General features: G+C 50.3%; 1 protein-coding gene across 1 annotated transcript; it reads right to left on the bottom strand.

Moving 5' to 3' along the window:
• Positions 1-5,138: 5,138 nt before the first annotated feature.
• On the bottom strand, positions 5,139-14,007 carry Ptgr3 (prostaglandin reductase 3). The gene is made up of 2 exons (XM_055598737.1): positions 13,740-14,007; positions 5,139-8,054 (listed from the first exon to the last, which is right to left on the bottom strand). Exons 1-2 carry the CDS (start codon positions 13,946-13,948, stop codon positions 7,130-7,132), a joined length of 1,134 nt encoding a protein of 377 aa, XP_055454712.1. The 5' UTR covers positions 13,949-14,007; the 3' UTR covers positions 5,139-7,129.
• Between the last annotated feature and the right edge of the window lie 6 nt (positions 14,008-14,013).

The following is a 14,013-nucleotide window of genomic DNA, read 5'->3' as shown; positions in this document are numbered from 1 at the left end:
TGTCCAGTGTATGGCCGCCCTGAGGAAGACAGCTGATCTTGACTGGGACTCAGTTGTACACCAGTGAGTACACTCAGCTGTACCCAGCTCTGGGCTCCTGCTCTGGGCGGCTGTCCCTCTGTCTCCACCGGAACCCAGGGAGGGATGGAGCCGGCTGGTGATGGCGCGTTCCTGCTGGTCGAGCCTCATGCGGGGCTGTGGCTCACGCTGGCGCATTGCAGTGAAACCTCACCGACTTTCTTTTTCATGACAGAGCAAGCCTTCCCAAACGTTCTTTTCCAGTCATGACTTTCCGACCGAGAGAGCGCCTGCTAAGTATGAACACATGCACGTGTTCCAAAAGACCTGATCTGGAGGAGTCAGAGCCTGGGCGTCCTTCTGTCAGGGTAACTGTAAATGCTTTGCTCCTGCTGGCAGGGCAGGGGCCTGCTGCCATCATCTCTTGGTGCTGCTGTAGAGGGACTGGGGTGTAACTGGCCATCCTGAGTCAGGGGACACAAGGCCTGGTGTGACAGTGAGCTCAACCCTGAGGGTGGAGGTCCTGGGACTCTATGGAAAAGCCGTCGGGTACCATGAGCACCGGGCTGAGTGTCCAAAGGCGTACTCCTTGCAAGAAGTTGGAAGTGCACCAGTAAGGGGTCGTGTTCTCGCCTGTAACTCTGTCCTGTAACAGGACAGAGGTCTCTGCAGACGCAGCGTGACTGAGCAAGTTGCAGCTCGAGGTGTGGTTCCCAGAGCGGCACTGCCAGCCAGCGCCCTGTGTGCCCCCTGCACTGCCGAGTCAGGACGAGCGTCTCAGAAGGCGCCGTGTGCAAATTAACCACGAGAAGAGACACCACTCTGGGGACAAATAGGCCTGGCCTTGGGCGAACCACTGTCCATGGACTCTCAAGCAAGGGCGGCATGAGCCAGCATAAGGTGTGCGTTTTAAAGTGACTTGCAAACGATGCACCATGAGGACTGTGCTGAGACATGTCAAAAATTGTGAGTCCCAGACGCCTAAGGATATTTCAAACTGGAAATGATGAAAATCATTCAGTGAAGATTCTCTAAGTTTGTCTTCTGGACAATGAAAGGGTTTTGTTGTTGTTGTTTTGTTGCTTTGTGTTTGTTTTTGTTTTTCTAACAGCGAACTTGATAAGGGGGCTCCTTCAGCTCAGCTTCATTCCATCGTCACCGATGTACTGGGGTGTAAGTAATTCCCCCAAACTTGCATTGAGTAGAAGCCCTCAAGGAGACAATTCAATTTCCAAATGTAAATTCCAGCCACATGTAGAGGGAACACATCACTCCCATCCCCTGGTGAGCAATGAGGCTTCCCACAAACCTGATTGCCTCTGACACTGTTGCTGTTCCCGGGAAGGGCTTTTCAACGCTGAAAGAAGCAGCTTCAGCTGGGAAAAGATTTGCTCTCGTAAAGCTGGAAGTTTACGCTTTCTGTGCATGAGTTTGAGGGAAGAAAGACAGAAATGATGAGGACAGACGAGAGTGTTCAATGTCGTGTGGGTGAGAATGGCTTTTTCCCTGAGCGTTAATTACAGTGTGTGTGAGGGTCATGCCACAGCCCAACGGGAAGCCTGGATGCACTGGCCTCTCCTCTGTACGTCCCTTCACCTTCCTGCATGCACTGGCCTCTCCTCCGTACGTCCCTTCACCTTCCTGCTTGCACTGGCCTCTCCTCTGTACGTCCCTTCACCTTCCTGCTTGCACTGGCCTCTCCTCCGTATGTCCCTTCACCTTCCTGCATGCACTGGCCTCTCCTCTGTATGTCCCTTCACCTTCAGGCCACTGCTAAAACCACTGAAGGAACGAGCCCTTCCCTCATGGGCTGAACTTGTGAGGTGAAATATCGGATTTCAATTAGAATAGCAAATTCACATTTTAAATATTTTGCTACAGCAGCAAACATTCTGGTGGCCAGTTATTATGTTATGATGATAGGCAAAAATGAGCATCAAACTCATTCAAGGAAGTAAGTAGTACAAAATGTGTACCTGGCACTATTGGTACTTAAGGACATGTTGGCAGGAGACCTTTTAGTAGCAAAAAATAAATTGTGCAACATTTATTATTTTTAATTTGTGTGTGAAATTTGAAGGTGTGTGTGTGTGTGTGTGTGTGTGTGTGTGTGTGTGTGTAGGCCAGAGGGCAAGTTCAGGGTTCTTTCCTCGAAAGCTCTCCACCGTGTGCTTTGAGGCAGGGTCTCTCCATATGAGCTTACTGATTTGGCTAGGCTAGTTAGGCAGCTAGCCTCGGAGGTCCTCCAGTGTCCACCTCCTTAGTGCTAGGATTACAAGCGTGCACCACCACACCTGGCTTCTCACAAATGCTCTAGAGATCAAGCTCAGGGCCTCGTGCTTTAAGCCAAAGCCTCTGCTCCCTGAGCTACTTCTTCAGCCCTAGTGTGATGCTTGTATGATAAACCAAATTAAAGGAGAGTCCCGGCTCTACCAGATTAGAGTGGAAACCTGATGCTTCGCCTGGGCTTGCCACAGTCCCATTCACTTGAAGGTTCTTCTCAAAGTCCAGCCATCGTTCTCAAATACCTGTCAGTTGCACACGGAAGGACCCTGGCCAGTGGCAAAGGGGACTGTTCAGGGCTCTCTTGATAGTCTGGGAGGGAATCAGCCAGGGTTCTGTCCTCTGATTCAATTCGCTCTGACACTGGGTGAACAAAGAGTCCCTTCCTTCTAAGCCCGGTTCTGTATTTGTGAAGTGGGTAGAGCCAGAGCACCCTTTAAAACCCAGTGTTACCAAGTAGCATTTGGTCTTCTTTACAAAGGACTGGGGAAGTGTTTCTCCTGGAAGCCGCCCTGGTAGGCCCGCAGGGGTGCTAGGGGTTGGGCATACAGAGTTCCCAGCCAGGTGCTGTCTAGTGAGTGGGACATCCTGTCTCTCCACCTTCTACCGGCCAAGGAACCTGCTGCTAAGGATCACGCTAAGACCCTGACTGCTGTGTGCTTGCAGGGTACCTCGGCAGCCAGCAATGTCGCCGCTGACTCTTCCGAGCCCTCAGCACAGAGCTGTCTTTTCACACTGCCACCCAGCAGCAGGGTATGTCCTAATTATTATTTTAATTTTGTGTTGGCAGAGATACTTTGAGGGAAGCACTCCCTTCAGGGGGCTATTGAGACCTCCAGACTCCTGGCTCGGGGCCTCTCAGCACACATGAAGAGCATATTGGTTTCCCCAAACTGTCCTCCATGCAGCTCTTACCCTGCTGCTTGTGGGAGCCACAATGTTCCCTGAGTTCAACCATGCCTCCTGGGATGGAGGCCGCACACCAAAGGGAAAGTCTGCAAAGGGCAAAGCCAGCATCCGGATAAACAAACATCGCCAGCACTTATGCCGGGCATGTGTCCCTGGCTGCCGGGTCACGGTGAAGAATTAAACAGAGGCTCCAAGCTACATAATCAAAACAGCCTCTTCCTTGACTTTTTTTATATCAGCCCTTTCCTACAAGAACTTCTTGAATGAACATATACTGGTAAGTAAGACATTACCATCATTTTGTGTTGTGCATTATGTTTGTTTGCTTTTGTGGGGGGCAGGGGTGGATGGGAGCAACCACATCCAGATTGCTCATGGTAACAGCAGTAAGGTTCTCATAGCGAACATTCTTCCTTCTGGAAGTTGAAATGATACTATGCTAAATGGCTAGTCAAAGTACAAGGTCAGGTTTATAGCAGCGTTATGGAACTGACAATTGAGCACTGCACTTTGGCTTCTGTGTGAAAAAGTCCTCAAAAGCAAAATAAAACTCAAACTGGAAAATTAAGTTTGCATACAATTTAAATGAATATTACAAAAACCAAAATATTTTAAGAATATGGGAGGTATAAATGAGTTAAGTATAAATTCATCAAATTGGGCCATTTGGCATGTGAGCTGCCCCATAAAACCTGCAGAACTCCCGAAGTTAGCCTTCCAAGTAGATGGTCCTCGGCCTTACCAAATTCCCTCTGAAAGCTGCACATTGCTCACCTACTTTACACAACCTGAAATACGGCATTTACCCCATGTGAACTCGTGGTAAAGGCATCAGGAAAAACATTCCGGTCCTCTACACAAAGCCTCATTTTGAAGGGAACCTGACTGGTAAATTTATGCATCCCATGAGTTTCACAAGGGGTTGAGACATTACAGGTGCAAGTCGGTGGCCATCATAAACGGTGCCCGAATAAAGCCCCAAGCAGAAAGCCAAGAAGCAGGTCCCCAAGGCCGGCAGCGTCTTCCATGACATCATCTGTCAAGTTTCCAGCATCTTGTGGTAGGGACAGAAAGGCTTCCATGGCGCTGGGGCATTACCGCCTCCTGAGCTGTGGAGCTCCTTTCAAATACAGGGCAGGGTGCTTTCTTTAATCAGCTGCAGCTACCTCTCCACACTTGCGATAGATAAATACTGAACGAAGCACTAATGCCCATCGACCCAGCTCACTGCACTCCCGATAAACCATTCTGATGCAATCAGACAACGGCACATAGAACCAATCTTTTTTGGCAAACCAGTTCCTGGACTTTTTTAAAAATGCTAAAATCAATCAGCATGTGTAGTCGTTGTGAAAAGGACCAGAAATTATATTGTCTATTATTATTATTATTATTATTATTATTATTATTATTATTATTATTGCATTTGAAACAGGCCCGAAGGGTAGCATTGACTCTTTAGAGGTCCTGAACCCCATGGTATCTTAGGGATATCTTTCTCCGGGGCAGTGCCTTCTTTCCTGATGGGACAATGACCTCAGGTGCTAAGAAGACCACACGGAGAGCTGAGAGTTCCTTTATCCCAAGTCGCTGCTCTGCCCTCATCCCTCTCTGCAGTGAAGCTGACACCAGCCCTGAGTTACGAATACACATTTTTTGGTGATGTGGAGCATGGTAGAGCGCGGACTCTTCCGCCATCTCCCTCCCCATCGTGACTGAACAATCCAAGGGGACCAAACGGATGCTTAATTACAACACTCAATTTAAAAAGAATTTTCAAAAGAATGTTTTTTAAACTTTGAACATACTTTTGGCATTATTGGACCTGGCAGAATCCCTCACGCTTGCTTTCTGTGAAGAAAGGAACAGAGCTTGCACCATGGTTTCTCTGTTGGTTGAGGGACAGAATGACATGGGGGGTTGGTTGGTTGGTTTGAAAGTTGTTTTATTTTAAACATGGGCATGTGAATTTTACTTTTACATAGCTGAATTCAGTACATTCCCTCAAAACATAATACATTTTTACTCCATAGCTTAAGGGATCCATCAGATAAAATGTTGGTCTTTCATCTTTATTACCCTCCCATTAAAATGAAGGAAACCGGGACTCAGTTCAGTTCAGAAGAGGCAATTTAGTTGGTAATGTCCTCAGTCCTCAAGCCTTTTCAGAGGGAGAGAGCCGATCAGTGAGATTTCACACATCTATCTGCATAGGAGGCAACTAAGCCTTCAGACATATACTGTGTTAAATTTAATAATAGTCTTTGATTAGATTATTTTATTACAACATTTTTCCATTACCAGTCATTTCCGGAGCATACTAACATTCATAAAACCTCCCCTCCCCTCCTGTTTGTTATGTTTGTGTAGGGAGAGCGAGCAGTCTCTCCTGCTCTACTGGCTAGGTCTGAACGGGGCAGATTAATAACTGCGCTCCACACTGGATGAGCCTTCCTGTCCCCTGCACCAGCGGCGCTTTGCTATGACGAGGACACAAAGAGGCCTGCTACCCTTCTTCATAACTCAAAAGCGTCCTGGTGGCAATAGCCTCTAGTGCTATTTGTCTTTAGTGCAGTTGTGACACTTCAGCATGATCCATAATTTGGCAGCTATTTACCGTGACATTTCCCTTCAGTGCGGCCATAACATTCAGTGAAGCCATTATTCGGTTCCATTTACCATATAAATTGTATTGTTGTGCATGCACGCTAGCAGCTACATTAGGTACCTGGAAATGAGTAAATCTCGTAAAATAGATACTAACAGCTATTCAGAAACAGGGTCTCTCTGCTCTTCAGATGCAAGGAAAGAATTAAATCTGGCCCCGATTCTTGTGGAGCACTCTTAACTGCATTCCCATTTATTGAGCATGTTGGCATACTGAGACCCAAGACTGAAGGATATGCCCGGTCTTCACCTGCGAGCGGAAAGGCACTGCGTGGCTTCGACTCTGGCACCGAAAATGAAGGGCGAGCGGACCAGCCATGGTTGGAAGACAGCAGAGGCACACAGGCTGACGCTACAGCAAGGGGACATTCCCCACTCCCACCACCAGGGACGGCTTCTGAGGGGAAGTCATGGTTTCAGACAAGCTGGGCGCCCACTGTGTTTGGGGTGACACTTGCTCCTTGGGGACAGGAACTAAGCTGTTTTTAACCTCTCACATGCCAGAGTGGGGCCCCTTCTGCCACCCCTGCGGTTGCATACGTGAACCTTTTCCTGAAGAGGAGGCACAAAATTTTATCCTTCCTCTGTGCACATTAGATTTCACAAAGTCTCCCTCAACCATGGCTTTCTTTTCCACTGTTTCTAACAGTAATTTCTTCTTAAACAGACAATCTTACCAGAATGTGACTTCAAGCCATCACAGAGTAGACACGTCCATCAGACATAGCTGTTTGCTGAATCACTTTTCCAATAACTTAACAAGATTAAATTTGGAGAATTCTCTCCCCAACGACTATTTAGAAGGTGGCTAGTGATTGATGGGGAGAAAGGGCTCCTTGCAGAGCACATGGCCTGGAGAATACAAGGCTGACGGCACTGTGCTCTCACCTGCGAAGTACTCCAGCAGGCACTGCTGCCTCTAAAGCAGAGGAATCTGAGCCATCTGAATGCTGATTTAAAAATCTCATCAAGCTGGGGACGTACTGACTCCATCAGGCCTCGCATCAGGAATTAATTTACTTCCCTGGAACAATAAAACCTGGAATGAGACCATCCATGACTAAAAAATCGAGTGTAAATGTTTTACCTCTTAGCTATAGAGAGAACTTTTATTGAGGCGCATTATTTTTACGGGGGAGGGGGGAGGCGGAATTCATTCACACTATACTTTTGTTTTAAGAAATACTGTATTCACTCTAAGGCATCGAAAATTCCTTTTCTTTCTCCGTTGTTCTATGTCATCATTCTGTTGTCACAGCTTACTGCTGGCACAGTGAGGTAATTCAGCAACAAGTTTTCCAATATTTTTCCCGGCGTACATATAATCGACAGCCCGGAATATGGACTCCAGGCCAATGAACCTTCCCCCTGGAGCCTGGCACCCCAGGTCCACCTCACACACCAGGTCCCCGCGAGTGTACAGCTGCAGCAGTTGGTCCATGGCGGCCTGGTACTTGGAGAAGTAGTGGTTCAGGAAGAAACCCTGGAGGCTGGCCGACTTCTTCAGGAGCTTGGCCGGCAGAGCTGCGGCTTTCACTGGTGAGAGTCCTGTAGGGCTTTGGTAGCCAGAGATGAACCCAATCACTAGCAAGCGCCCTTTGGTGGCCAGGGAATCCACAGCCAGGTCAAACATGGGGCCCCCAACAGACTCGTAGACCACATCGACGCCTTCTGGGTATTCCTGCTTCAGCACCTTCTCCACAGGCTCCGTCCTGTAATTGATGGGACGATCACAGCCAATGGACCTCAGGAAAGCCGACTTCTCGTCCGAGGAACACGTTCCGATGACATGACACTTGGCTATCTTTGAAAGCTGAACAGCGAACTGGCCTGTACCCCCGGCGGCTGCTGTAACCAAGACTTTCTTCCCTTCTGACAGCTCCCCGAGCTCTGTCAGGCTGATGTATGCAGTGGTGCCACTAACCAGCAGGGTGAGATACTCGGGTTTCACTGAAGGCACAGGGGTGGCAACGCTAGCAGGCACCACTGTGTACTCAGCAAAGGAACCGGGAGCCACATACGCCACAGCCTGGCCCACTGCGTACTTTGCACTAGCCGAGAGGCCCAAGGCCACCACCTCCCCAATCCCTTCAAAACCTATGTCAAAGGGGGGCTTCACAGATGGGTCATAGCGGCCAGCTGAATAGTTGATGTCAGATGCATTGATACCAACGAATCTAGAAGAGAACAAACACGGATTAAGATTCTTTGTTATAGACCTTCATATCTGCTTAGGGTTTTAAAAAAGGATCCTCTGGTCTCAGTGAGCGAAACAGTCCCGAAACTATTAGCACACGACAGAATGCGGGGGGGGGGGGGGGGAAAGGACTCCAATATGTATTAATTGGAGTTTGAGCAGATTTTCTTCCTTTATAGTTTAAGGATAATTTCATATTATGTTAATCAGCAGGTGATATATTTCTACTTCCTGTGCTATTTACTTCTGTCCTCTTTCAAAGGGAGAAATAAGGAAGAAAAACAAACACAAAAAAGGAAGGCAAGCTGGGGAGCCCTCACTGCAGACTTCACTGGGAGCTCTGAAATTAACTGGTCTCTTAACAGAGACGTTAAAAACAACAGTGGGATAAAATATACCCGAAGAAGCACACTTGTATTGATTCTGGCAACAATTTAACACTTCAGATAATAATAGTAATGACAACGATATTATTAAAGATGGATGGGTATGCAAGGTCATTCCTGTGACACCTACTGCCCCCGTTGTTTGAGATGCCACAGCAAATTTTCTCTCTGATGTAACTATGCCCAGCATGAACACATGCATTTTGATTAATTGAACAAAAACTGGGGAGAATGATTTTGATGCAGCATTCAGCATTTTACAGCCTCTTTCAGATGAAAAGGGAAGCAAGCCCTCACTGTATTTTCCTCAACAAGAAGCAGAGCCGCAGCCTGATTAGTAGCAGATGGCTGATTTCCTTTTTGTAGCCAGGCTCACGTTAGCTGTGAGGCCAGGATTTCACCAGCTTTTCTTTGTACCCTGGTATACCTCACAACAAAAATATCTCCATGGGGAAGTGGTGGCCATCTTCTGAGAAAGTCGAGGAAACTGTAACACATAAGGACCCTAAAAATGCCATTTCCTCCGTAAGAAAGTGAGACGATGGCGGGTGAAAAATGCAAAGAATTCACTTTTAATTTAATGAACCCAAACTATCCATCCTCAAGGCATACTTTCACTGTCCATATGTAATGCCCCATACCAAATGGTTCCTCACAAGTGTTCTACCGTAACCATCTTTCTAGGCTGTGGAAATAAGAAAGCTGGAAACAGTTTCTTCTACCAAGTTGCTTTCAGAGGCCAGCCTGCCTTGCCTTTAATAATTCTGTAAATTATGCCTTCTGTACTTACAGATAAAGCACAGTAATGAAAAGTAGAGAAAATCAGTTTCACTCATTTTTTTTTTTATACCAAAATGCCAATATTCTGTTTTTCTGGAGAAGGGGTTAGCGGGCTGTATCTTATACTTTTCCCTTTAAATTTACACACTTTTCCAGACCTGACCTTTCTGAAAAGGGCTGGCTCTCTAGATCTTGATTCTGGAGGTCCCAGGACAGGCCCACTAAGAGGCAGCTGCAAGGACATCTTACTACTGCCCTACACCCCCCCCCTCGGGAAGGTCAGCTCCAGGAGCTGGGCCAGGGCAGGAGGCATCTTTGGGCTGCTTTGCTCAGAGGCTGGGGAGCAGAGACCAAGTGCTGCCTGTCTGCCCTCCACTCAAGGTTAACCCTTCCTGTTCCCCTCCAGGCTGTGCGGCATCTCAAGGCCCACAGGGGCCGCTCTCCTGCCGGGAGCCCCAGAAGCTGAGGTGGATCTACCGGAGAGGAGACCCTCCAGCCCCTCACCCTCCGCCCTCCACCCCTACCCCGAGGACACTAGTTTGAAGGGGTGACAGTGTGGCTCCGCTGAAGCTGGAGGCACTGCTGATGGCCAGCAGAGGCTTGGGTTGGAGATACCCGGCATCCTTGTGAAGATCAGCAGCGCCAAGAGCTGGTGAGATGGCGCTGCCCAAGGCCTTGCGAGCCTCTCCCCGCAGCACTCCACCCTGGTCGGAAAGCCGCGCTCCACACTGAGGAGCTTCGGGACAGGTCTGTGCTGGGAACCGGGGCCTTTCCATCGTCACCATCTGAAGAGACATTAATGACCCCAGGGAGCGAGACTTGGCTGCTTGTCTCCCGGGCTCTAGGGACAGGTTCGTCCAAGTCCCAGAAAAGCTACTCGGAGCAAAACCTGCCACCTTGACCAGGGTTTCACCTCCATTTACCCAACTCCCCATCCCAGTCCTCTGCTAACTACCCTCTTTGCCCTCTGGGAATGGTCCCTATAGCTTGGATTCTGGTTCCAGAATCCCTGTCTACCCGGTACTACCTCCTGACCACATCCCTGCCCAGGTGATAGGGACCTGCCACTGACTGGGATGCACCTTGGCCCAAACTGGGCCTTACCAGACCTATGCAAGCCTTTAGCTCCCCAAGAAACAAGTTCAAGGAAATCAGGCTCTAAGGGAAAGAGGAGGAAAGGAAGGAGGACAAGCCACAGGAAAACAAAAACAAAACCCAGGAAAGATGCTCTGGCGAACTTGGAAACTCCCTGTAACTGAAAATGTGTGACAGTAATGACGCAGGACCCTGGCAAACCAAGAGAAGGGTACTCCTTCCAAATTGGAGTCCAGGCACCCCACAAGAAATCAATGGGACCACAGCAGTCGTTTCCCAAACACATGCCCTTTTAAAGCCACCTGGTTATTTATGACGCAAAACGCTGAACTCCTAGTACGGCATTGTAGATCGGGGTTACTGGGGTAGGGGAAGGCAGCTTTCCTTTCAACAAACACCAAACAGGAAACCTTAGACCACAGGAAGAGCCTCGAAGGCTGGGAGACAAAACAAACTAAGCCAGACTTTCCTTGAAAAAACAAACAAACAAACAAACAAACAAACAAACACCATATAAGTCAGATGGAGAAGAAGAAGAAGAGGAGGAGGAAGAGGAGGAGGAGGAGGAAGAGTGAGCAAGTGAGCGAGCCTGTGATACCTCGGCTTGGAGAGTGAGCGAAAATATTTTACCCTCCCGCAAGCAACAAACCGTTTATCAAAAAGCCTCCCCCGCCTCTCACTGCCATTTCTACAAACTCTTTGCATTATCTTCCACGGGAGCAGAAAATCTTTAGGAATATTTGGAAACGAAAAATAATCTGTTACTCTCAGGAAAAAGCCAAAAATAGCACGCAAGCAGGCTTGACCAGCGGTATCTGTCTCTCTCTTTGGGGAGGGCTGAGTGGAGGCGAGGGGAGCGAAGTTGTCCGGCTGTGGGTGCCTGGGGCAGAGAGGTGATGGCTGCTAAAGGAACAACAAGTACTGACTCAAGAGGGGCTCTGTGCACCCCTCCACACACTTGTCCTGAATCCAGTTCTAGCTTGCACGCGCTGCCCTTCTCAAGAACGAAGGCGTGGATTTTGCTAACTGGAATGAGGTGTAGACATAGTTTACTGAAAGAAAGTCAGAGGACTGAGCACAATCAAAAGCTCCAAACACCCTTCCAAACAAATGAATTTGGGCTCATTCCACTCTTTCCAGGGGAGATTTTGTTATGCTAAAGATGAGAAGCCTCTGAATAAAATTTTAATGCAATTAGCACTACTTAGGAGGATACTGGCCCTGGATTCAAATGAATTAACTTGCGGTTAATAATTAAACCCTGCTCGCTGAAAGAAAAGAAAACCTGAAGAATATCGACACTGTTCATCAGAATAAGGGACCTGCCTACAGCTGGGTGGAGGACTTTGGAACCGAAAAGCACGGAGAGGCAGCTTCCAGCTCCCAGACTGGCTTCACTCCCTCCCCCTTTGTGGCTTCAACGTAGAAGTTAGAGGTCAAGTTGTTCCTGTGAAGCACTTGTAGCAGAGGGGCTCTAGGCAGACTCGGAGGAGGCAGAACAGAGCCTAGAGCCCTGGATTTTAACAGCAACCTAAACAGCTATTCCCCCACCCCCCAAATCGGAGTCTATTCTCTGATTTCAGGGATCCAAAGAGCATCCAATTCCAGACCTAACAAGGCGGCCCAAGGCATCCAGGGGTGCTGGATGAAGGAGAAGGGAAAACGGAGCCGGTTGGAGCGAATAAGCTTTGAGAGAGGAGTGGGGAAGATCTCCAAGAGGTTAAAATAAATAAATAAATAAATAAATAAATAAATAAATAAATAAATAAATAAATAAATAAATAAAACAAAGCTCAAGGGCGGGAGGCCGCAGACCCGCAAAGCTGGTGCCCTCAAGGCGGGAGTCCCACCTCCCTGTAGCCCGCTCTTCTCCCACTTCACACCTTCCTCAGCCTGTCCCCCTGCGGCCCCCACATTTCACACCTGTTTCAACCAGGGACTTTATGTAAGCAGTTTGTGTGTGTTTATTAGTGTTTACAGTCAACACGATATAAATCACAACAATGAAAGAAAATGAAAGCCGGCACGGAACTTTGCTTTTTAGTATCCGATTAAGTTTGCTTCCGAGGCGTCTCAGGCTCTCCCGCACCTTGTAAAAATTCCGCTGCTGTGCCCTGGACACTCTATGAACACGAGCTCAAGCTCCCTTTTAGGTCGCCGGGGCTCAAATTTTCATTCTCCACAGCCTCAGCGTTTCGGCACACAATGAAGCAGTCCTCCGGGGACGCGGCCAGGGCAGGAGGCTGTCGGGCCGGTCCCGGGCCACCCTCTCAGAGGCTCTCCACCCATGCACCCACGCGCTCCTACCCACCCTCTGCTCGCCCGCTCAAACGCTAAGGTTCCAACAGGTTTCCAAAAGTTTCACGATCAGAATTCTCAATCCCCAGTCTTGTCTGGAAGGCTGACTCTGGAATCTGGGGTGACGGAGCTGGTCTCTGCTCCCAGTTCCCGGGTCGGTAAGCTCGCCTCTTGGACCTTCCAGGGGCCTAGCTCACTTTCTGCTACAAAACCTACAGCATGGCTACAATCGGAAGTAACCCCCCTCCGTAACTCCATCCAACTTCCAACACGGCATCCTGGGACCTTGGCATGGCACCCAGCAGGTGAAAGGGCACAGAGGTGAACCCCTGACGGTGCAGCCCAGAGAGGACGCGCCCGGCAGACCTCTGCGGCACCGCCCGGACTGGGCAGAGCGAAGTCCCCCGCTTCCTCCGCTTCACCACTCACTAAAGATTAGCGGGGTGGAAAATCATTAAGGTGGGGAGCCCGCCGTGGAGCAGCCGGGTCTGGCAACAACTAGTGTGCCACCCGAACCCCTGCCACGCATCCGGGCAGACGCAGCCGTGCCCCCGCCCCACCTCGGCCCCACTGCCTGGCGCACGCCCCCGCCTCGCACTCAGGGGACACGGCACAGTCAAATGGCATCGACCACACCGCAGACGAGGTGCCCGGCAACACACCCAAGGCCGGGCCCCACCACGGCGACCGGGGGCACGGGAGACAGCACACCGAACAGGGCCCCCTTCCTCCAGGCACCTTTACCTGGACGCCGCAGTTTGTCCAGGCCGCTGCCGCGCAACTAAACAGCACCGCAACGCAGGAAGCGTGGGTGCGCGCGGGTGGGCCGGGTGGGGAGCCTCCTTTCTGGGTCCCGTCGTTTTTATTTAGGGAGCGGGAGGGGGAGGAGGGACGGCTGGGGGAGGGGGAATCCCAAATTAAAATAACCCCGGATAAGAGAACGTTCGGTGGCACCGGGTATTCACACCAGCAAGTCGCGTTCCGTTCGCCTTCGCCAGATGGCGGCGGGTTCAACTTCCCGGGATCTCGCAAAGTCAGGCTGTGCCCCCGAGCGCGCCGCAGGGCGGGCGGCCGGGGAGCGGGACGGGGGCGCGCGCCGGGCTCACCGGTTCCGGACGAGGAGGTCTCCGTCGCCGGGCAGCGGCACCGGGCAGTCCCGGCGCAGGGTGACGGCCTCGCGGAAGGCCGGGCTCAGCCGGGTCGCCACCAGCTTCTGCATGGCCCGGGGGATGGCGGAGCCCTGGAAGTCCAGGAAGTGACGGGCGTACGACATGTCCACGATGCCGCGGGCCGCGCCGGCCGCCAGCCTCAGCATGGCCCGGCCGGCGGCTCCGCCCGCCCACGCCGGCTCGGGCGCGCCCAGCCCCGGCCGCCCGGCTC

This window comes from Psammomys obesus, unplaced genomic scaffold (assembly GCF_907164565.1).
Source record: "Psammomys obesus unplaced genomic scaffold, mPsaObe1.curated_primary_1811, whole genome shotgun sequence".
Classification (NCBI taxonomy): Eukaryota; Metazoa; Chordata; class Mammalia; order Rodentia; family Muridae; genus Psammomys; species Psammomys obesus.
This window is presented reverse-complemented; position numbering and strand designations above follow the sequence as displayed.